Consider the following 21,808-nt stretch of genomic DNA (forward strand, 5'->3'; position numbering starts at 1 on the left):
AGCGCCTAGACCGTTCGGCCGATTTTCATAAAATTTGACACAAAATTAGTTCGTAGCATAAAAGTGAGCACCTCGAAGCGATTTTTTGAAAATTCGATTTTGTTCCCCTTCTATTAAAATTTTAAGAATATTTTACGGAGCAAATTATCACATCGTGGATAAACAAATTACCATAACTTGGACGAGCAAACAGCCATGTATGCGACCATGGGGCGAGAAAATTAACCTAGCAGATTGGTGAGAAATTCATCATCCATTATTTGTTAATATACAGGTGAACCAAATTACCTTTTAATTTTCTACTACGGCCAAAGCCGTGCGGGTACCGCTAGTATACAATGAAACAATATGATTGTGTCAAGTGAACGGTGAAGATGAACTTCGGTATGCAGACATAGTTTTTGTCAACGGTGTACTTCTCAAAGCCCGATGTTTTAATAAATTAATTGGAAAAGTTATTTAATGTTTCATGTGGCTTCCAGCACTTTTATTCAATGGAACTAGTGTTGTTATCTCTGGTGCATTGTTTCAAATAGCGAAACTCAATTTAACTGTTTCTAATTGTTAAAAATCTGTAACAATGAAAATTTTCCTTAAAATGCAGATCAAATTAGAAATAAACAAGTTAAAGAGAAGAAGAAAAAAAAAGAAGTTATTTTGCATTTTACACCCCTCTTGACTTTTAGTTCTTAATTTAAAGGCAGTGGTGTAGTAGGGGAGACCTGGGCAGATATTCTATAGGAGCACGTATTCCAATGCGCCACGGTTTAAGTGTTTCTTGCTAAGTAGCGACGCTTACCGGATAGTGTGAAACTGCAGCACGGCAAACGCCTTACACGCCTCAGTTCATCAGCTGGCTTTGTCTTGATGAGACGTCAACTTTTGCGGTTTTTCTTCTGGTGAGCAACTTTACAAGCATTTACTTTTCATTAAAAAAACATGTATGATACTGTTTTTGTTTCATTGTCCGGACCGAACTTTAAACTATATTTCATTACAGTTCTGATGGCGTGATTGCTTTGGCAAATAGTTTTCATTTTCATAGTTAAATATTACAAAAAAATCAAATATGGCGTTGGGGCACGTATTCCAATTCAATTCGGGGCACATTTTCTAATTGGAAAATGTGCCCCGGGCTCTCCATGAATGTTTTTTATGTATTTTTTCTTTTTTTTACCGTTTAACTTCGTATTTTTAGCCAATACAGTTTATAATTACTGCATAAAACCACAATTTTAAATATTTAAAATTAAATTTTGGATAACTACTTAAATGATCTCATTTTTTTTAATAGTATCAAGTCATATCTGAAACTGAATTTCATTCTCCAATCTGATATATCAGATCGACTGAAAATGGTGCGCAATTACCGTAACAAGTCAAACCAAGGGAACTAACTACACACAAGCGCAAATAAATGCAGCGCTTGCAGCAATAAGAAATGAATGTAGTGTTAGGAAAGCTTCTATAGACTTTAATATAAATACGAGAACATTAAATAACTACCGCCACAAGTTCATTAATGTTCAGTTGGCTCCAACTGAAGTACCTCAAGTCGAAGTGCTTCAAGCCGAACTTCCACAAACCGAAATGCCTCAAGCCGAAGTGCCTCAAGTTGATGGTCCTCAAGTCGGAATGCCACAGGCCGAAGTACCTCAAACCGAAGTTCCTACAACCCAAATGCCACAAGTTGATGTACCGTCAGCACGAGTTCCTGCAGTTGAAATGGTCTCCAATGAAGGCTTGTCCCCATCTGTTCACAGACACATCGGCTCCAGACGAAGTAAACAATGTATGCCCAACTACTAACACTTCTGACAATCGTTTAGCCACTTCCTTTTCAATTACTCTCAATGAACCATGCCAACCACAATTAGGGTTACCAGAAGGTGTTCCTTCTACATCTAAGGACATCCAAGGTGAGTCTAACCCACAACCATCTTGCTCGCCTGTAGCTGGTTCTTTGCCTCAACAGTATTTGCCACACCCCGAAGAAATCAGACCATTTGAAAAGGCAGCCCCGAGGAAAGGCACAGGCAAAGGAAGGAAAAAACGAAAATCCGCCGTTCTAAGGAATTTCTGTACTCTTATCAAAAACGCTCTTCAAACAGAGTAAGAAGCAAAAAAAAAGGAAGTCCTACACGATCATTTTTTAAAATGAAAAAGGAAAGCAAACTGTGAAGCCTCAGCTATTTGTTGACGAAAAAAGGGAGAAGAAGACATTTCGCCATGTTAAGAAAAATAAAACTAAATATGCCAATGTATCAAGTGAGGAAGAAGATGAAGACTGTGTTTGCCTATATTGCTTTGACACCTTTTCTAACTCTAAGCCAAAAGAAAGTGAATCCAGTGTATTCATTGCAAGAAATGGACTCACGTAGCGTGCGTCAAAAAAGAAGACTCTTTGTTTTTTGTTTGTATTAACTGTCACAGTGATATGGAAGATGACTCTGACTAACTTTGATTATTGTTATAATACATTTTAATGTAATAAATTATTAAGAATGTACCCATTGTACTTACCAATGAATTAGAAAATAAATTTTACGTTACACTCCATGTTTATTTTACCTTTATTATAGACCATTTAAACTAATTGGAAAACTTGCCCCGACCCAATTTTATATGTTGGAAAACGTGCCCCGGCTACGGGGTTGGTTTTCCAACGTGACTTGGTAACAAATATATATGTTTATTTCTTTAAAGTTTTTTAAATTTTTTATGTTTTAGTAATGTTAATACTTAGCCTAAAGTACAAAAATTCAAGGTGTAATCAAAACTTAACAAAATGTTTAAATAAAAAATTAAAACAAAATAAAACAAAAAAAAAGTGGGAAAACCTGTCCCCGTCTCTCCTAAACTAATTTTTCTTTTGATGAAAAGAGCGTACATTTTTATTTATTCAAATACTTTTTAACACTATAGTGGTACTTTATTTGTCTTATTGAAATATTCAGTTTAAACTTCACACAGTTAATGAATGAAATCGAAAATGTTGTTACTTTTCTTTTTAACTAAAATTTTAAATTACTCTTCTTTACTTTTTAATTATTCTTCCTTTTAAGTATTCTTTTTAAGTTTGTTACATGCAAATTAATATTGTAATTTATTCTCATAGGTGACGGTATTTTGCTTATTTTTTTTTCTTTTCGTTATCATAAATTTTGTCACTCAGAGTTAAAAAAAATATTTGTAATCAAGTGACAAACCAACGTCTTTATGACTCAAATTGCAAAAAAAAAAAAAAAAAAAAAAAAAAAAAAAAAGGTACATGCTTCTGCTTTGATGCAAAAACATCACTTTTCAATGCAAAACGTGGTAATTTGTGTAACTTTAATCTTTTAAACTTATTACTTCCACCCAAAGGTAGCCCATTTTACTTTTAATATTACATTTTAAGAAAAAATTGGTTTAAAAAAAGGGTGTAAATGAAGAAAAAGATTTTTTTTGAAAAAACTGGAACGGCCCTATATACGTGGAGTACTGCAAAACAGCTTCCCACGACCCCAGTTAACTGCAAATTTCTAATTAGAACGAAAACACCATACATTAAACCGAAGAAAAATATCGAGAAACCATCAAATATTGAACCAGCTCTAACAATCTACAGTGACAAATATTAGTGTCTATCAATTGTAAACTCTGACGTCAAGTCAATAAAATTGCGCTTTTCGGTTACATGATTTGTAGTCAATTTGTTCTCGTTATATATTTGCCAATAGAAAGATATATTTTTGGGACAAAATTATATTCACTCAAATGGTGAATCAAAATTTTGTAAATGCATTGAATAATTACCTCGCATATGGGTCGTTCTCCAGAAAACGTAACTTCTGAAGGCAAATATTTTTCAATTTCGAAAACTTTTTGCGAAAACCGAAGGCGTACAAGTTTAAGGAAAAAAACCGAAAGCGCACAGGTTCAAGGGTATAAAAAGAAAAAAAAAAAAAACGAGAGCAAATTAATTTGAATTTTGACAAGTGGAATTCAAATTATGTTTTTCGCAATCACGAGTGTGTGTTTGTGTCTGTGTGCAGGCATGAATGTGTGTGTGTAGGTGTATGTTTGTATGTGTGTATGTGTAGGTGCGTGTATGTTTGTGTGTGTAAGTGTATGATTTTCTGTGTGTGTGCGTAGGTGCGTGTGTGTATGTTTGTGTGTGTAGGTGTATGTGTGTGTAGGTGTATGTTTTTATGTGTGTGTGCGTAGGTGTGTGTGTGTGTTTGTATGCGTGTGTGTATGTATGCGTGTATGTGTGTGTAGGATATGGACGCAACCTGAAGACGGTTTTCGCTAGAGGAGCAGCATCGTGAGGCCGGTTGACGGTGGTGCTGCAGAGGGAGGCGGGGGGAAAATAAACTCATAGGAATTCGAAACAGTCAAATGAGAACAATAAGCAATGTCATTGCTCAAAAAAAAAAAAAAAAAAAAAAAAAAAAAAAAACCCCGAAATTACACAGGTTCGAAGGCACAAAAAAGATGAAAAAAAGGGGAAAAAAGTAAGAAATTGACAACTTACAGGTTCGAGGCCGTAGAAAAAATTAAAAAAAAAAAAAAAGAAAATCGCATACAGGTTCAAGGGAGGGAAAAAAAAAAGAAACACAGGTTCCGGCGGCCAGTCCGCTCCTGATTGGGTGTGTGAATGCCTCCCCTCCACGATATGTTTGGAAACTAGGACAACCAAATAATGCCATAGGTCCTCGCTCAAAGTTTTTTCAAAGGACCTGTAGTGTATCAACTGATTGCATACTTTTATTGTTAAACTATCCGCATTCGATGGCTATGTGGTTCACCTGTTTTGCGCAATTCGCTTTTATACCGTTCATCTTTGTCGTACTGCTTTAACAAATTTTATGGAAGTATAAAAATTCTTTCAAAGTCTATGTATCTGTAGGTCTATTTATCTATTTCAATCTATCTAATGTATCAGAGCAGATAGATCCGTGATTTGTCTCTTGATCTTGCTCTATATTTAGCTACCAAGCGATCTATGTTAATCTGTCATGTTCATCAATCGAAATCTATTGGTACAAATATCAATTTCAAAGAATTATTTTTTAAGTCTGTCTTTATAGCTCTCAATCTGTATAAAACTGTCTTTAGATTTATCTATTTATTCCATCAACTGTTTCTCTAACTGTAAATTTATCTACCTTTCTTTATCTCTATACCAATCCATTTGTCTCTATATCTCTTATAAAAATTATCTCCAGGAAAGCTTTTCGTGAAGTAACATTATTCGTCATCGCGTTTATCAAAATATCTCTCTCTATATGTATATACATCAATCTATCTATTTGTGCATATAGCTTAACACACAACAGTATATATTTATTTCTATCTTGAGATGAATTCTTGAAGAAATTTTCATAGTTACAGATACTTAACAAAAAAAGGATTAAAAAAAAGTACAGCAATTTACAAAAAAAAAAAAAAAACAGTTTACTATAAGACAATATTTTTTTCAGAATCTGTTGGAAAACAAGTGTTAAAAATGAGCACAAAAAATAAATAGCTTTATTCTTTTTAATTCATAAAAACCCGGCTTTGAAGTGCACGTCTTCGGCAAAAACTACATCTTCATACCAAGTCTTTGCAAATTGTAGAAATGTAGAATACTAAAAGTTATCAACTTTGTCAAATTTTTAGATATGAAGCCAAAACTTTAATCGGATAACTCATCTTCAAATAGTGTACGCCAGTTGTGATAACATATTGAAGAGTAAGCCAAATAAACATTTCAAATATGGAAAAGAGTTCCAGAATGAGCCACTACTTTTTTTTTTTACTTTCTTGTGTAGTAAAAGTAAATTTATCTACCAAAATATTAAAGTTTCTTAAATGAAAAGGTAGTTTCAGATGCTATAACTTAAATCAAATGAAATATTTATCAAAAGTTGAAACTTGAGACTTTCCCCCTTTTAGTTCCACTCACTTTACTATTATGCAAGCTATTTATATTTTATTGCATCAGAATATAAACTGAGCGAAACCTAAACCGGTATCTTTTAAAAACGAGAACATTTGTAATTCAGTTAAATTAACAGTTTATCAAACGAATTAATTAAGATTTGTAGAATATCGGAAAAAAAGACTTATTTTTTGTTTCACAATAAAAGTTTCCGATAAAGGTCGTGAATTACAATTTATTTTAATTTACTTTTTTTGTTTATAATGTACAAAACGTGCTTGGAAGCAATTACAAGAGAATATATTCGCTAATGATTTCATAACGACTGAAAATAATAGATAGTATTTTTCTGTTTTTGCAAAAGTAATGAGATACCCAAGCTTCGTTTAAACTAACAAATCATAGTCCATCAGCTACAATGCTAATTTTACATCGGCAATGAAGTGAACTATTAAAATTTAGAGAAAGTGCCTTGAATGCATGTATTTAAGGTTCGATGAATGAGTGCGAGCTAACGTGTGTCTAGTGATTGCAATACCGAATACCGGTATTTGGAGCGTTTTAGCAATTTCGTAATACCGGTATTTGGCAGGGTTCGAAAATATCATAATATTTTCAAAAAAAAGTTTTGAAAAAAAAAATAGAACCGACTTTAAAAGTGCTCTAAAAAGTGAAAAATAAATTTATTCTTTAAACACCATCGATAATGCTTTTAAACATAATTTTTGAAGTTGGCGCAAAAACAAAACGTAAGATCCAGTGTAACCATGCTTCGTTCATATTTTTTTTCAGAAAAGCATCCAAAGTTACGAACGAAACATTTATATCGCTATTCAAATATGCTGTCATCAATGCATAATGTATGTGATAGTGAAGAAACTGGGCCTGGTTAAATTTATAGTTGTATTTGAGTTATGGCTGTGAATGATTTTATCTATCGTTTTTGCGCCAACTTCAAAAATTATGTTTAAAAGCATTACCAAAGGTGTTTAAACAATAAAATTATTTTCACTTTTTAGAGCACTTTTAAAGTCGGTTCTATTTTTTTTTCAAAATTTTTTTATTTCATTCTTTTTAGTGTAAATGTAGGTATTTCAGAAATAATAAAAAGTTACCATCACGAAACTTCACATTTTTTTCTTAAAAATGCACCATACTAAAAAAAAAAAAAAAACTATTGACACGCGTTAAACTTTAAGCGATTGGCACTAAAAACTTATCTTTGTTCCTCTCTGGAAATCATGCGTAGTTAATTTAATTATAACCATTTAAGAATTACGTTTTTCCTAACTAATTTACTTTACACAGCATCTAAGTTGCTCATGATGCAATCCTGTATTTTCTTACTTAGCCCCGATCATCTGTTATCGGCATAGATGATAACGATAAAAATACTACAGAGTAGTTGAGTCAAACCTAATGGTAGCATTGTGAAGGCTAAGCAGATCCTAATCACTGCATCACCTCGCTTCCAGGTTAGGTTTACCCCTACCATGGAGCAATAGCACTGAAGAAAGGAAGATTTTGATAATTCACATAGGGTTACTATAAATCAGCAAGGTTACTAAAATAAAATTATTTACGCCAAAAATGAGACGACAGCGCCAGATTCCCTGTTATCGAAATATCCCTTGAAGAAATTTGATGCTTGCTTCAGAGAAGCCTTCATTCAAAATTATCATTACAACTACTATTACTGTTATATGGCACCAAACTTTTATAACAATGAGTTTCATATTGTCGCGTAGATGAAGATAGCGAAGACAATGTGAAAGCCAAATGAAGCGAATACTCGTTAGTCTCAACTCGAGATCTTTATTCAGAACCACGAATGAACGTTACATCTCCTTATATACAACTTCAGAAAGTGCTGGAACTTTCCAGATTTGGAAAGATGCAGAAATTAATAGAAGATTCGAGAAAATACGGGAAACAGTAGAAATGAAATTTTAGTAAAATTCACTTTGTCCTAGTCGAGATTTGAACCAGGGTCGCTCGTGTGCGAGGCGAGAATTGTACCACTGAGCCACTGTTATCCACGGATGAAATGTGCAAACTTCGCTACAACATCATTTTAAAAATTTAATAGGGAAATTGCATAAAATTTATTGTTTTTTGACCATAACTTTTTTTTAAGGAACAAATATGGTCAAACAAAGTAATGGGACCTAAGTTGAGTCATCCACTATCCATTAAAAAAAGAATCATCAAAATCGGTTCATTAGGTGAGACGCTATGAGTGGACAAACAAACAAAAAAAAAAATACATACGGTATGAATTGATAACCGCCTCCTTTTTGAAGTCGGTTAAAAATATCAAAAATACCCGATATTTTGATATATATCGCATATTTTGATATATATCCGATATTTTCAATCAGCAGAAACCAAAGTTTTTAAAATAGTAAATGCATCCTGAAATCACTCCGTATTTTCCTATATTATTATTACAAATGTAGACTTAAAATTTCTTTCATTTTTTATATGTAATGCTTCATTTTATATTTTTACAATTTTAATGGAGTTAAATTAGCAATAGCTGTTTTACTCATTTTTCTTCTGTTAGCTACTCTTACAGTTACATGATTTAAAAATAAAAAAAATGCATTAGTCTGTGCACAGTCATTAGACATTTTCTTTTTTTTTCTGACCAACGTTTAATATTTAATCAGGCACTTCTAATATTTACTAATAATAAAGCTGAAAAACTCTGTCTGGATGTCCGAAGGATGTCTGTAAGATGTCTGGATCTCTGTGACGCGCACAGCGTCTAGACCGTTCGGCAGATTTTCTTGAAATTTGGCACAAAGTTAGTTTGTAGCATGAGGGTGTGCACCTTGAAGCGATTTTTCGAAAATTAGATGTTATTCTTTTTCTGTTCCAATTTTAAGAACAAAATTATCATAAGATGGACGAGTAAATTACGAAATTATCATAACGTGGAACCGTAACATGGGCACAAGCCAATTGGCGAGATACGAAATTATCATAACGTGGAATCGTAACATGGGTACAGGCCAATTGGCAGGAAAATTCACCATACATTATTTGTAAATATACAGGCGAACCAACAGACCTTTTAATTTTTCTATTACGGGCAAAGCCGTGCGGATACCACTAGTATGAAATAAAACTGTTACAATACTAATAATTTTATGATTATAAAATGAAAAGGAACATTATATTACTTTGTTATATTGATGGTAAATTAATACATCATAAAAATGTAGTACATAACTTTTTGGTTATTTTTAATAGTAAATGAACAATATTAGTATGATTAATTTTGTTTTTATATTGAAAATACCGTAGTTAAAAAAAATAAATATTGAAAATATCAAAATATCATGATATTTTGAAAATAAATATCGGATATATATCGTGATATGTATCATGATATGTATCCACTGATATATATCGTCGAACCCTGGTATTTGGTGAGGTTGAATACCGGTACTTTCGGTATCAGCTAAAAATAATAAACAGTTTTTGATTAAAGAGTTTTCATTTCAACAAATTAGATATCTACTGTTATTTGAAACATGAATTTCTTTTTCGATGAGGAAGTACCAAAATCAATTTATTGAAGTAAAAATTCGGCTTCAAAAGCACGAATTAAAGTGATAGTTTTATCAATGAGTATAAAAGTAGTGAAAAGATTACAAAAGATCCAGATTCATCACCAGATGGTGTGATGAGTCGTACTTTCGTGAGTTTATGTGAACCACGTTTTTATTTTCTCCATTTCCTTGACTTGCCCTGTCGTGAAAATTAATTTTAAATGTAATTACGAATGTGTTTGTGCAAGGAGCAATTTTTTCCAAAAATCAATTGCAGCGATTTTTATGATACTTTTAAAAAATATATCTGTCTCAGCTGTACTGAATTTTGAAAAAAAAATTTTTCCTTGTTAGTACAACGAGAAGTAATTTCTTGTCACCTGCATTAGCGTGCTGTTCTGTCTCGCTATTCAGCTTCATACCAAGCGAGATAATATTTGTTAATATTTGTAATGTCATGAACCTTTGCAAAGAGGTAAGGCATAATCAGTTGGAACTTTTTGTCAGATGTTTACATAATTGTAAAAAATTTCGGAAGGGAAATGAAAAAAAAAATCTATCAAGATCAAATATATTTCAAATTATTAACAGTACCCTCGGCCTGCGTGAATTAAGAAAAAATATTTTTAACTGCAGGAAATTTTTCAACAAAAATGAGTTTCAGGCTTAATGACAATTATGTTTCTTGCTATTGTTGATTTTTTAGTATGGTATTTTTTCCTTCATTTTATATTTGTTCACAATGAGTAAATAATACCCTTTTTGCACAAAATAATAAAATATGGCAACGAAATATTAAGTTTTAGCATTTTTTCTTTTTTGGGAAATTTCTATTATCGGCATTAATACCGGTATTCCGGTATCACATAAAAAAAAAAGAATACCGGTATATTGCATTTTTGGTCCGGTATTACAATCCCTACATTGTGTCTTAACTGTTCGTCGCGTCTTACCTGTTTGTTCCACCCGTATCTTTCCGTCTCTGTGTATGTATGTCTGTATGTAGCTTTCCCCTCCTTGAAAAGAGGCCCTCTTTATTATTTTTTTTTTTTAAAGTTCCGCTTTTTTTTAAAAAAAGTTTCTGCAGCCACTGAAAAAAAAAATATTTTTTTTCGGAATGCATTTTTAATACTATAGTAAACTCCCGATTTTCGCGAAATTGGACTGCGCAACTGCCGCGGATAATAAAAATCGCGAATAAGTCGAAAATTGGTTAAAATGAGGGACTATTAAGGTAAAAATTGTTCTTTCTCAAAGCCTTAGCTGTACTGATGCATAAGGCTGATAATATATACAGTATGTACACTAAATATATACACAGTACATTAAAAATGTTTTGTATTTTTTTACAATATAACTTAACACCAATAAAGGACAAATGTATGTACAAGAAAGAAAGCACAACACACACGCAAAAAAATAATAATAAGTAAATAAATAAATGAAACAAACACAACTGAGTTTAAATTTACAACTTTTTGACAAAAAACAGCCATTGGTACACAGCTTTTTACTGAGAAAGAAAAATGCTCCTAATTGTTGAGTGACTCCTGGATAATCCGACCCACGGATAATCCAAGCGACGGATAATCCGACCCATGGATAATCCTCTCGCGAATAATTTTGAGTTTACTGTTTCTCATTTGTTTAATGACTTTATCTCTCCTTTTACTATTGAGAAGCAGGATCATTTGTATATTTGTAACGTCTGTAAAATGGTATCAATTATTTCATGCTATATTATGGAAAATGAGACATATGTTTTTGCTCACAAACATAGTTAAATTTAAATTACTTTTATCTTTTTCTTTGTAAAATGAATTCCCAATGAAAGAAACTTATTTATGTAGTAGAAAGCGCAACTCAAAATCATTTAGTTTAATTTGATGAATGACTTGTTTAACGACTTGATCTCTCCTTTTGCTATCGAGAGGCAGGATAATTTGTATTACTGTAGGTAAACCGACATCTGGGTGATTCTCCAAAATCCTAGCAATATATGTCCCAGTAGTTTAACACAAAAATTGTTTAACTCAGAAAGTGTTTTCATTTCTTTAATAGTTAGAAATAACTTATCTGATGTTATTCTACTCTTATTAAAACAATAACTCATTTAGTTTTTTCTGCAAATTTTTTTAAATAACCAGAAAGTCACGTTTTTGGCGTGTCCCCATCCGTTTTTCAAATGGACTTAAAATTATTTCAAAATTTTATATCAACATTTCACGAATTCATTTGACGAAGTACAAAATTAAGCATACTGAAAGGTGTAAAAAAGCACTCTTTAAATAAATTAAATTATTTAAATCATCAAAGTACATCGTTTTAAACTTTGTCCCCAGGTTTCATGTCATTCTCTTGTCCTAAGAATGAGTTCAATTATTATAGATTAGAAAAGGGAATTTTTGATTTGCTGTGCTACAACACTGTTTATTATCACCATTTTGTTAGATTCCTTGAGCATTAAGTTCATATGGTTTGTCTGCTGTTCTTCCTAAAACTTTGAAGCTCAAAAATGGATATGTAATATTTTTGCTGTCATTCTCCTGGGGACAAAATTTCTGTGTTAAATAAAAGAAAAAAAAATTCTAATCATAATGTGTAGTTGAGATAAGAGGTTAGAATCGAGAAATAACATTAGTTACCTTAATTATAATCCTGGGATTACGTAACAGGCAAATTGTATGGAAAATGTCATACTCCTGTCCCAAAAAATCACTCTCCTAGCATTATTTCTTAAGCACTGGTAATGCATCTTGTAGAATAGAAGGATTTATTTCCAATACATTAGTTAAAAAATAAGATTGATTGAAAAAAAGAAAGTTAAATTTGGCAAACGATAAATAAAAAATGTATTAGTGGAATAATTCTATTTATTTAATATATTTTTTTTTCTGTTGTTGTTCAGACAAATCGTTCCAAAAGAGATTTATTGGTTAGACATTTAATTATCTAAGTGTTGCTCGAATAGGTTAGTGAAGTTGCTATAAATTTCGTAGTTGCTTTAAATTAAAAGTAAAATATATGTTAAAAAGATTGCTAATTCTCTTTTTGTTTTATGTTGGTATTTGCTGAAGCATAAAACAATTCGCAGGTAATGAGAAGGTAACTTTTCTTTTTGTAAATTTTATCATACTGTGTATGGCTAACTTGAAGAAAGTTTTAATGTAGCAATCGATTTTTTTTTCGTTGAAATGAAAGTCCGTCATTCGAAGTATAAGCTATTCAGAGTGAATAATATGGAAAAACTTATGTGGGACTGGCATTCGAAGAAATTGGGTGTGCCCGTTAAGGGAAGTTTTACATAAATTTTGTCTTGTCATTTAATAACCATACTGTTTGATTTATAGGCTTCAGGTATTTCTTTATTACTATAGTCACATCCTATTAAGAAATTCTTTTTGTAACTGCTCTGGTGCTGCTTGTCAGTCTCTTGCTCTATGAAAATTTGATCCCCTCTTTTGATGGTGTAACATAGTTAAAGTGAATTCCCTCTATTTTTCTCTTAATAAGTTCCTAACAAAGAATAAATATTATTTTTTTCAGATTTTTTAAAGCATTTTTATTGTTTTTAAAAATGTGATTGGAAAATGTCAGGTTTTTGGAGAATCACCCATCTATTATTTCATAGCTCTATATTATGTAAATCGAGTTTTTTTTTTCGAGTCATGCTTGGAGCGAGCAGAAGTGAGACTTATGTTTCTGCCGACAAACAGAATTATATTTAAATTACTTTATCTTTTTCTTTGTAAAGCCCAATGAAAGTAACTTGTTTAGTTGAAACGCAACTCAAAAGCATTTGGTTGAATTTGATGAATGACTTGTTAAATGACTTGATATCTCCTTTTGCTATCGAAAAACAGAATCATTTCTATTACTGTCAGTAAAACGGCTTTTATTATTTCATGCTATATCATGGAAATAGAGTTTTTTCTCAAGCCATGTTTAGAACGAACAAAAATGAGTCTATGTTTTTACTTACAAACATAATTATATTAAAATTATTTTTACCTGTTTCTGTGTAAATCACAATGAAAAAAACTTAGTTGAAGCGCAAATCGAAAACATTTAGTTAAACTTGATGGCTTTCAATTAACTAAGTTGGTGATTGAGTGCATTACTGAAATATGGTTAGGGAGGTTAAAAATGAGCGCAGCCTTTAATGAACAACGGGTACTGCATGTAAATCTAGTAAAGGGGAACATTCTTTAGAAAAAAACTGCTTACTGAAATGTTCATTTGTTTCAAAATCGTATCTACCATGAAACAGCACATGACTTTTAATATTGTAAAAGTTTCCAAAGACGTAGTGTTATTTAATGTAGTTTTGTAGACAGGAAAGCAAATGTTTGAATGGATTTTGGTTGAAACACTATTGGAACGGCTCTAAACGAAACGACAAATTATAGGAAAAAAAAATATATTTTGAGAAATTTATTTGGGTGTATTAATTTGGAACGATTTTACTTTTCATTCTACCTTTTATTTGTGTCAAAATCGTGCTAGTGTAATTATTCTGTTTTTACTGATGCAAAAATGATTTAAACTTTCGAGTTTAGTTTACGCAGTAAAATAACAGTACAAAATCAAAGTTTTATACGATTTTATCTTTAAAAGTCCCCGTACATCTTACTGAATGTTTGCTGATAAGTGGCTCTGCCGAGATAGCAATAATTTAACCGGCACAGTATATCATCTTTACTAATAATGAAGCTGAAAGTTTGGATATCTGTCGGGATATCGTCCGGATCTCTGCTGCTCTGTCGGGATGTCTCTCTGTGACGTGCATAGCATCTAAACAGTGTGGCCGATTTTCACAAAATTTGGCACAGAATTAGTTTGGAGCATAGGGGTGTGCACCTTCGAAAATTCGATTTTGTTCTTTTTCTATTTAAATTTTAAGAACATTTTACCGAGCAAAATTATCATAACGTTGACGAGTAAATTGCCAAATTATCATAACGTGGAACCGTAACATGGGTGAGCAAATGAACATAGCAAGTTGGCGAGAAATTTATCATCCATTATTTGTAAATATACAGGCGAACCAAATGACCTTTTAATTTTCTACTACGGACAAATCCGTGCGGGTACCACTAGCAAATAATAAAAGTTCTGAAATTCGGAACTTTCTTGAAAATTTAGGAAAATTCATTTGAAGAGTTATGCGTCAATGGTCTGGAAAAAGAGATCAGGTGTGTGCGTGTATGCATGTATGTATGTGTGTGAGCGTGTGACAAGAAATAATCAGGGCGTAGCACCGATAATTTTTCGTTGGAACGATTTTATTTCATGTCTTGTCTTCGGGACAGGAAACATCAGTCGTCTTTCATTCCTCTGTCACGTCACAGCTACAGCCTAAAACATTTTCGTCACAGTCACAATGAAACTTTATATGAAAAAGATATTCCAGAAAATCTAATGTTTAAAATAATTCTTGCATAGAAAACAGAAATAATTTGAAGATACTTTCTAGGCACGCGCAAGGGACTCTTCCCAATAGATTCCCCCCAGAAGCAGAGAAACCCATCTCAATTTAAACAAAGATTCAAACGTAAAATAATTAAAAAAGGGTGCGGAGCATATGAAAAGAGGATGCAAAACAGATGAAAAAAGGGTGCAAAGCAGATGAAAAAAGGGTGCAAAGCAGATGAAAAATGACACTACAGAGATGAAAGTAAAGTGTTTCGCACATAAAATCTTACTGCAGCTGTAAGCTATTCTACAACATAACAGGTCGATTTATTTGGGCTAGCGTATAAGTTTTTTAACCCTTTATTCATCAGGTTGAAAGAACTACTATATTTCATTATACTTTAATTTGAAAATGTACGTAATTTAACGGTAGATTGGACTGCTCGTACGCTTTTGTCTAATATAATTGAGGCAGTGAGAAGCAAAGTGATGTAGTAAATGCACTTTTCTAAGTTTTGAATGAAACGCGATCAAAGTTCAGACCCTTGGTAGGCTTTTATTGAGAAGTTTTTCTAAATCATTCTAAATAGCAGCAGCTACTAGGGGTAATATCACCATCTCTTGCCTTAAACCGATGAGAGCTTCTTTAACTATTTGTACTAGTTGTTTCCAAATTTTTAGTTTTAGCACTAAGAGTAAAGGCACCAGTGACAGACGTGCTTAAGACATCGTTCTCAGGTTAACTCAATTTTCTGAGCCTCCTTATGTATTTAGACTTTTAAAACTATTTTTATCTCGTGCAACTACATCTCATCTAACGTTTGGCTGCTTCTGTATCCTCTGAATTAGTTCATTATATTTTATTTGCTCAGTTTTTAAAAATAAAGGTCTAAACCACCAGTAACAGACACCGAAGAATTTGATGACACCCAGTGAAGGAAGATGTCCAGATGAAAGAAGGGCGAGTAATGGACAAAATTCCCTTTTTATCTTCAAAATGTGCAAAAGTTTTTTATTTTTAGAACTAAAGCCTTATTAAATTCAAATGAATATGAAACACCGACAGACCTCGTGGTGTCTGTTCATAACCTTTCACCGCTGCCTTGTAAATATCAACTGGTTCATAAAATTCACTCTGATAACACTAGAGGGTTCCATCGCATTCATGGGATACATCAGCATCAGTTTTACAAACCTAAAATTATTTTTATTTATATCCAAACTTATAACTGTCTGTTACTGGACCCTTGTCTGTTACCGGTGCCGTTACCCTACACACCTTTGCTTCAGGTGCCTGTTATTTTGAACTTAAAAGTAAAATTCGAATTACAAACTCATTTTACTTCTACAGTACATGTAATTTGGGAAACGATTTACAAATTCACTGTCGCAATTCACATTACGGGTCGGTATTCAGGAGATAGCTTATATGAGAAACCATTGCCTCTCATGTAAGCAAAGCGTGCGAACTATCATAAAGATATTTATTTAAAAATACGTATATTTTGTGATAGTTTACTGACATTTATTTTCTTAACTTTGTTTAAATGAGTTTTAAGTGTTGTTTTTTTGTCTATGTCTCATTATTATTTTTTTATGATTCATATGTCCACCCTGTTACAGCTTACTGTCTGTTAAATTGAAAAAAAAAAGCAATTTCTTTAATCCTGGTAATATTTTAAAGCAATATAACTTTTTTGTTTTGTTAGCGACTTTGAATTCTACAGTCAACAAACTTGGTTGGCCTTTTGTTTTTTTCTGATAGTTAGTTATTTGAGTTATTGAACGGGTACTATGTTGCAATTGTACTAATAATTGGAAAAAAGTTTTTGTTCTTGAAATCGTAAAAAGAAAATAACTTTTACAACTATTTTCATTTTTTTTAGTTCCACAGAGTGGTCAAAATATCCTGTAGCGCTCAATAATCTACTTATGTACAAACCATTAATAGCCTATTATACGCAAACAAATAGTGAATAAAAAATAATAATTTTAAAAAACAAACAAATAGTTGTTGGTAACTAAAAATTGATTTAAAAAACCCTTCAAAAGCATCGGACATTATTTGTACAATTTTCACGAGAATTACACTAGATTACAATTACACTACAATTGAGGCAGTGAGAAGCAAAGGGATAAAACTGGTAAAATTAAAAATTTGAAATTTACCGGTACAAATGGTGAACCTCTCCTCAGTCTTGGGCCAAGATATAGTAGGGGAACATGTGGCAAAGTGAAATAGAGGGGCAAAGTGAAATAATAAAATATTTGCTCTGCTTTTAGCTTCACCTATCAGGTATTATTTTAACTATGCAGTACCATATGTAGTCTGTTCGTCAGGAAAAAAATACCGCCGAAGATTAAAGCATTTGGAAACACGAAATTTAAAAAAATTGATACTCATTGTAATATTTCGTTGTAAGTAAAAAAATATTTTTGTTACTATAAAATGATAAAGTTTTTGTTATTAACATTTTAAATATTCATTGAAACCTCCTAATATACAATGCAGTAAAAGTTTAGTTAATGTTGAGCTAATTTTTATTTTAAATAAAATGTACAATTAGTCAAGTACATACGGGGCAAAGTGAAATAGTTTGTTTTATTTACTCACTCAATCATTTAATATAAATCACTTACGTTTTCCTTCATTAATTAATTCATTTACATTCCTTCATTTACTAGTTCACTTATTTATTCATTCATTTGCTTATTTTCTTATTCATTCATTCTTTTACTCGTTCATTTTTTTCTCTTCATTTATCAATTGATTTATTCATTTAATTATTCGTTTATTGTTTCCTTATCTTTTCATTTATTCATTCAACCTTTTGTTTACTGATTCGTTTAAAACTAAATGTGTTTTACAGTCGAATTGAAAATATTTCGTTAGAAAAATATTTTATTTTTCACTTTACCTTATGCAAAAAAAGGGGGAAAATCTTCCACTTTTTATTGAAGACTCAAATTTACTGTCAAAAATAAAAAATACTGTTTCAACGCGAGTTTTATTTTTAATACAATGTTATTTCTTTATGTACTGTAATTTTCAAAAAAAATTTCCGATTTGTTCATTTTGAAAAAACTCAGTCATCTTAACCATTTCACTCTGCTCCACATTCCCCTAACAGTAGCCCTAGTAGGCGCTGCTGCATAGCATGATTAAGAAAAAAATTCAATGAAAGCCTACCTTGAACGTTATCTTTGAACGCGTTGTGCCCAAAACTTTAAAATGTCCACTTGCATCTCTTTGCTTCTCACTGCATCAATTGTGGATTATAACCCTGAAAATACGGTGCAAATCTTCATTATCTCAAACCTTTGACTTTTTTCTGAAAAAATGTTATGTTTGTTTTTTCCACCAACACCAAGTAAAAAACAATCAACAGGTTTTCTCAGGAATCTACAATGCTTGTCACAGAATTGCTCTGCTTCCGCTACCGGAACTTAAACCAAGTCATTATAATAATGTTAGAACTTGACATTATCTATTGCACAATTACAGAAACTTTATAGCGAACAACATAGGACCATAAGAGCTCATTAGTGGCTTGAAATTTCAAATTGTCTATGAGAACTTGGTGAACTAGATTCATCATTATTAAAGTTGGTGCTAGTTGCTAAGCAATCCAGTAATGGATTAACTTTAATTGTCTTCAAAATTGTGATCGCGTTCACTGCGGAGTTATAGAGTTTATATCACTTAGAATGTAACCTTTTGGATGCAATATTTTAGCAAAATACTTGTCAAAAAGTAAAATAATTTTATTGTGGTTAATATGTTGACGAAATACACTAATAAGATTAAAAAACAGTAGTATTTAATTTAATTATATACAAAACATTGCTCAATTCGACTAAAGCCTAACGTCTGTAATTTTAACGTTGTCCATCCCTTTTGAGATTGGTAATAAACAGTTCAATGACTCTTTTTAATTTCTTTCAATACTTCTTTTAATGTGTTGAACAATTCCTACAAAAATAATCACACAACCCTGATATTTTGGCAAAACTCACCGAAACTTGAATTCTATTTTTCGACATACAAATTTAAAATTTTGTAAAGAACTTCAAAGATTTTGAAAAAAAAAAAAATCATCCCCAGAGTTTAACACAAGAAAATATAAGTTTGTTGATAATAATGCAACTGAATTTTGTACGATATCAAGACACAGCTGAAATTTCGTCATCAAACTGAGCTGTGAAATTACCAAAAAAAAAAAAAGACTGAACCCTGGTCCTATAACTGAGAGTCTTTGTTGTTCTGCTCTTCCGTATAGACCCTGACTCAGTGTGGCTCTGAGTAAAAGTATTTAAAGTTTTGTATTCCACGTATCTTACAACCATTTCATTTTAATCTGATATTAACAAACTTTAACTTAAAAGGTGTTGTTTTCACAGACATGACGACGTAGTGAAAATTGCTGAGTATCAAAATCAATGTTTCGATGGGAAATGAATCCGGTGAAAATCTTTTCTGGTTCTTATTATGGTTCGAGCCAGTTGAAACATAATTCACACACAATGATTTTGTTTATTTTCTCACATAACGATAAGGCATGCCCTTTAATAGTAAAACTGAGGGGTCTGTTATTTGAATACAACAACCTATAAACCATACGGGTAGATTTCTCTGCCGAGAGATGAGACGTAAGGTTACTGACATTGGAATTTAGAAATAAAGTTAGAAGTTGAAACATATTTTTTAAGTTATATATATTCAATAATCATTCACTGAATCAACTACTTCAGTTGATCTACAATTGCTTTAACCTAAAGTTTGATCCGTAATCTTCGCAAATCCGTCGTTTTCGCAATGCACTATGTACTGTCCACCTCTGGCAAATTGAGCTCCGCTGCCCGAACAATTAAACAATTCCATCAGTTGAAATAGGGGTGAGGAAAAATGGCTTAAGAACTTGCGGATTTAGTTTGCAGTGTATTGCCCATTAGGCGAACGATATAATATACCTAACTATTAGCAAGCGGTACAGGATTTTCTCGCAAATAAAAGAACTGCAGTGGTTGACCAACTCTTCGCCAAACAATTCTTCATCTTACTGATAGCTCTCCCTTGAGAGAAATAGACTTGCTCAAGACCACAGCTCAACTTCACAGAGGCGAACAGTAACTAATACGTCAGGATTCCGGACAACGCGTTTGTCCGTAACTGTATGAAAAACATATCGCTTCAGCTGCTACGACCTAAATATTTGAAACCATAATCCTTCCAGGAAGGTTATGGCATTAACCCATGTGAGTGTAATGCAATAGAATGTCAGAAATCGCAGCGTCAAAAACCCAAAACTTCAAAATCAGTACGTCAAAAATCCGGAACGTCAAAATCCGAGCGTGAAAAAATCCGAGAAGTCAAAATCCGAACGCGCATGATGTTTTAATGAATTTGGGTGTACGTGTGCATTTGATACCTTCGGTAGAACACTTGATGGTAATGGCTATTTATGAAATGATTTTGAAATTTTTGAGTTTCATAAAAATGGTGTTTGCTAATTACTTAAAGAGTGTTTAAACGGTGTCTGTGCTCATAATTTCGAAATAGTATTCCTCCTCTTCAAGTTAGATAGTAAATTGATTTTCAAAAGAACGAATGAAATTTAGTTCTCCATGAGCGTGTAACTCCGACGGTGTTTACCCAGAACCTTTGCTTTAGAGAGTTATGATATGTAGAAAAATCTACAGAAGGGCAAATCTAACCTGGCAGCGTCGTAATGCTGTGATTAGGATTTGCGTAGCCTTTGAAAATGCTGCTATCAGGTTAGGAGTGCCCCAACTATGAAAGAGTGATTCAATTCTATTAATACAGTTCAACTTGGTAACAATGCCTTTTCTCGAGTGACAACGCATTCAAAATGTTGCTAAATTTTAGTTTGTTTCTCGAAACTAGAAATCTTGCTTACGCATGGAAATGTTACTTCTTTGGATTTAATCTATTTGTGGTAAAGAAAGGCAGGTACTGAAATTATTGAAGTTAATATTTCAATACTAGACATTCATAATAACAATGCCTGATGTACATTTACGACCCGGACGAAATCACGAAAAATATACTACAGAAACTACAGACGCCTATAAGAGCTCAAAATCAATTCGTGGTTTAAGTACTACTTCAAATAGGTAACTAAAAATGCAGCAAATCAGATTGTTTCACTTTTTCTGAACATTTTTGTTCGAAAGAAGGCACACATTTTTAAAAAAAATTCCAATAGCAAAAGGCAAAGTACAATCAGAAACTCAAATGGAACTCAAAAATGAACAAAGTGTGACCTAGTTCATTGCCTAAGATATTCTCTAGCATGCCAATACCGGGTGGTTTCGGAGTCATTCACAAGAAGTGTGCTACAGCAACGATGATGGGCTAGGTTCATTGGTTCTTGTAGATAGCAGAGTGGAAAAGTGGAATGGTAAAAATACCGATTCTGTGGCGATATTCACGCAATCATGGCCTGTTAATAGCCGAAATAAGAAGAAGCCATACATACTCGTGATTAAAAAATGTTTGTAATTAGAAGCAAAGTAGCATTCAAATCTTCAAATGCTTCAAAACTTGTAAAAAACACTAATTCGTTGAATTTTTCTGGGAGGAGTCTGACAAAACCCAATTTGTAGTTTCCTAGTTGTAGCATTTTCCTCACGAATTTCTGACGTAGGGTTTTACACCTTGATATACTGTACACAATTACCATGCTTGTGGACGATTTACAAAGTGCCTCAATATTTGAAATGAGTACATGTAACGTTTTTTGAAAAGAAAAGTGGCTCGTCTCAAAAAAAAAAAAAAAAAAAAAAAAAAAAAAAAAAAAAAAAAAAAACGAACTCGAAACCAACTTATAACCGAGTTCACTGAATAGGAATCTATGACTTGGAAAAATTACTGAATAGGAATTAACACAAAATATAAGAA

At 32.3% G+C, this 21,808-nt stretch overlaps 1 protein-coding gene across 1 annotated transcript in view; it reads left to right on the plus strand.

The window, feature by feature from the left end:
• Positions 1-1,590: 1,590 nt before the first annotated feature.
• The window catches only part of LOC129224868 (potassium voltage-gated channel subfamily H member 2-like), a 174,990-nt gene continuing 154,772 nt past the window's right edge, over positions 1,591-21,808 (plus strand). The window contains exons 1-2 of the mRNA XM_054859414.1: positions 1,591-1,783; positions 1,830-1,919. Coding sequence (XP_054715389.1) covers positions 1,591-1,783; positions 1,830-1,919 — 283 coding nt within the window. The remainder of the gene's footprint in view (positions 1,784-1,829; positions 1,920-21,808) is intronic.

This window comes from Uloborus diversus, chromosome 6 (assembly GCF_026930045.1).
Source record: "Uloborus diversus isolate 005 chromosome 6, Udiv.v.3.1, whole genome shotgun sequence".
NCBI lineage: Eukaryota > Metazoa > Arthropoda > Arachnida > Araneae > Uloboridae > Uloborus > Uloborus diversus.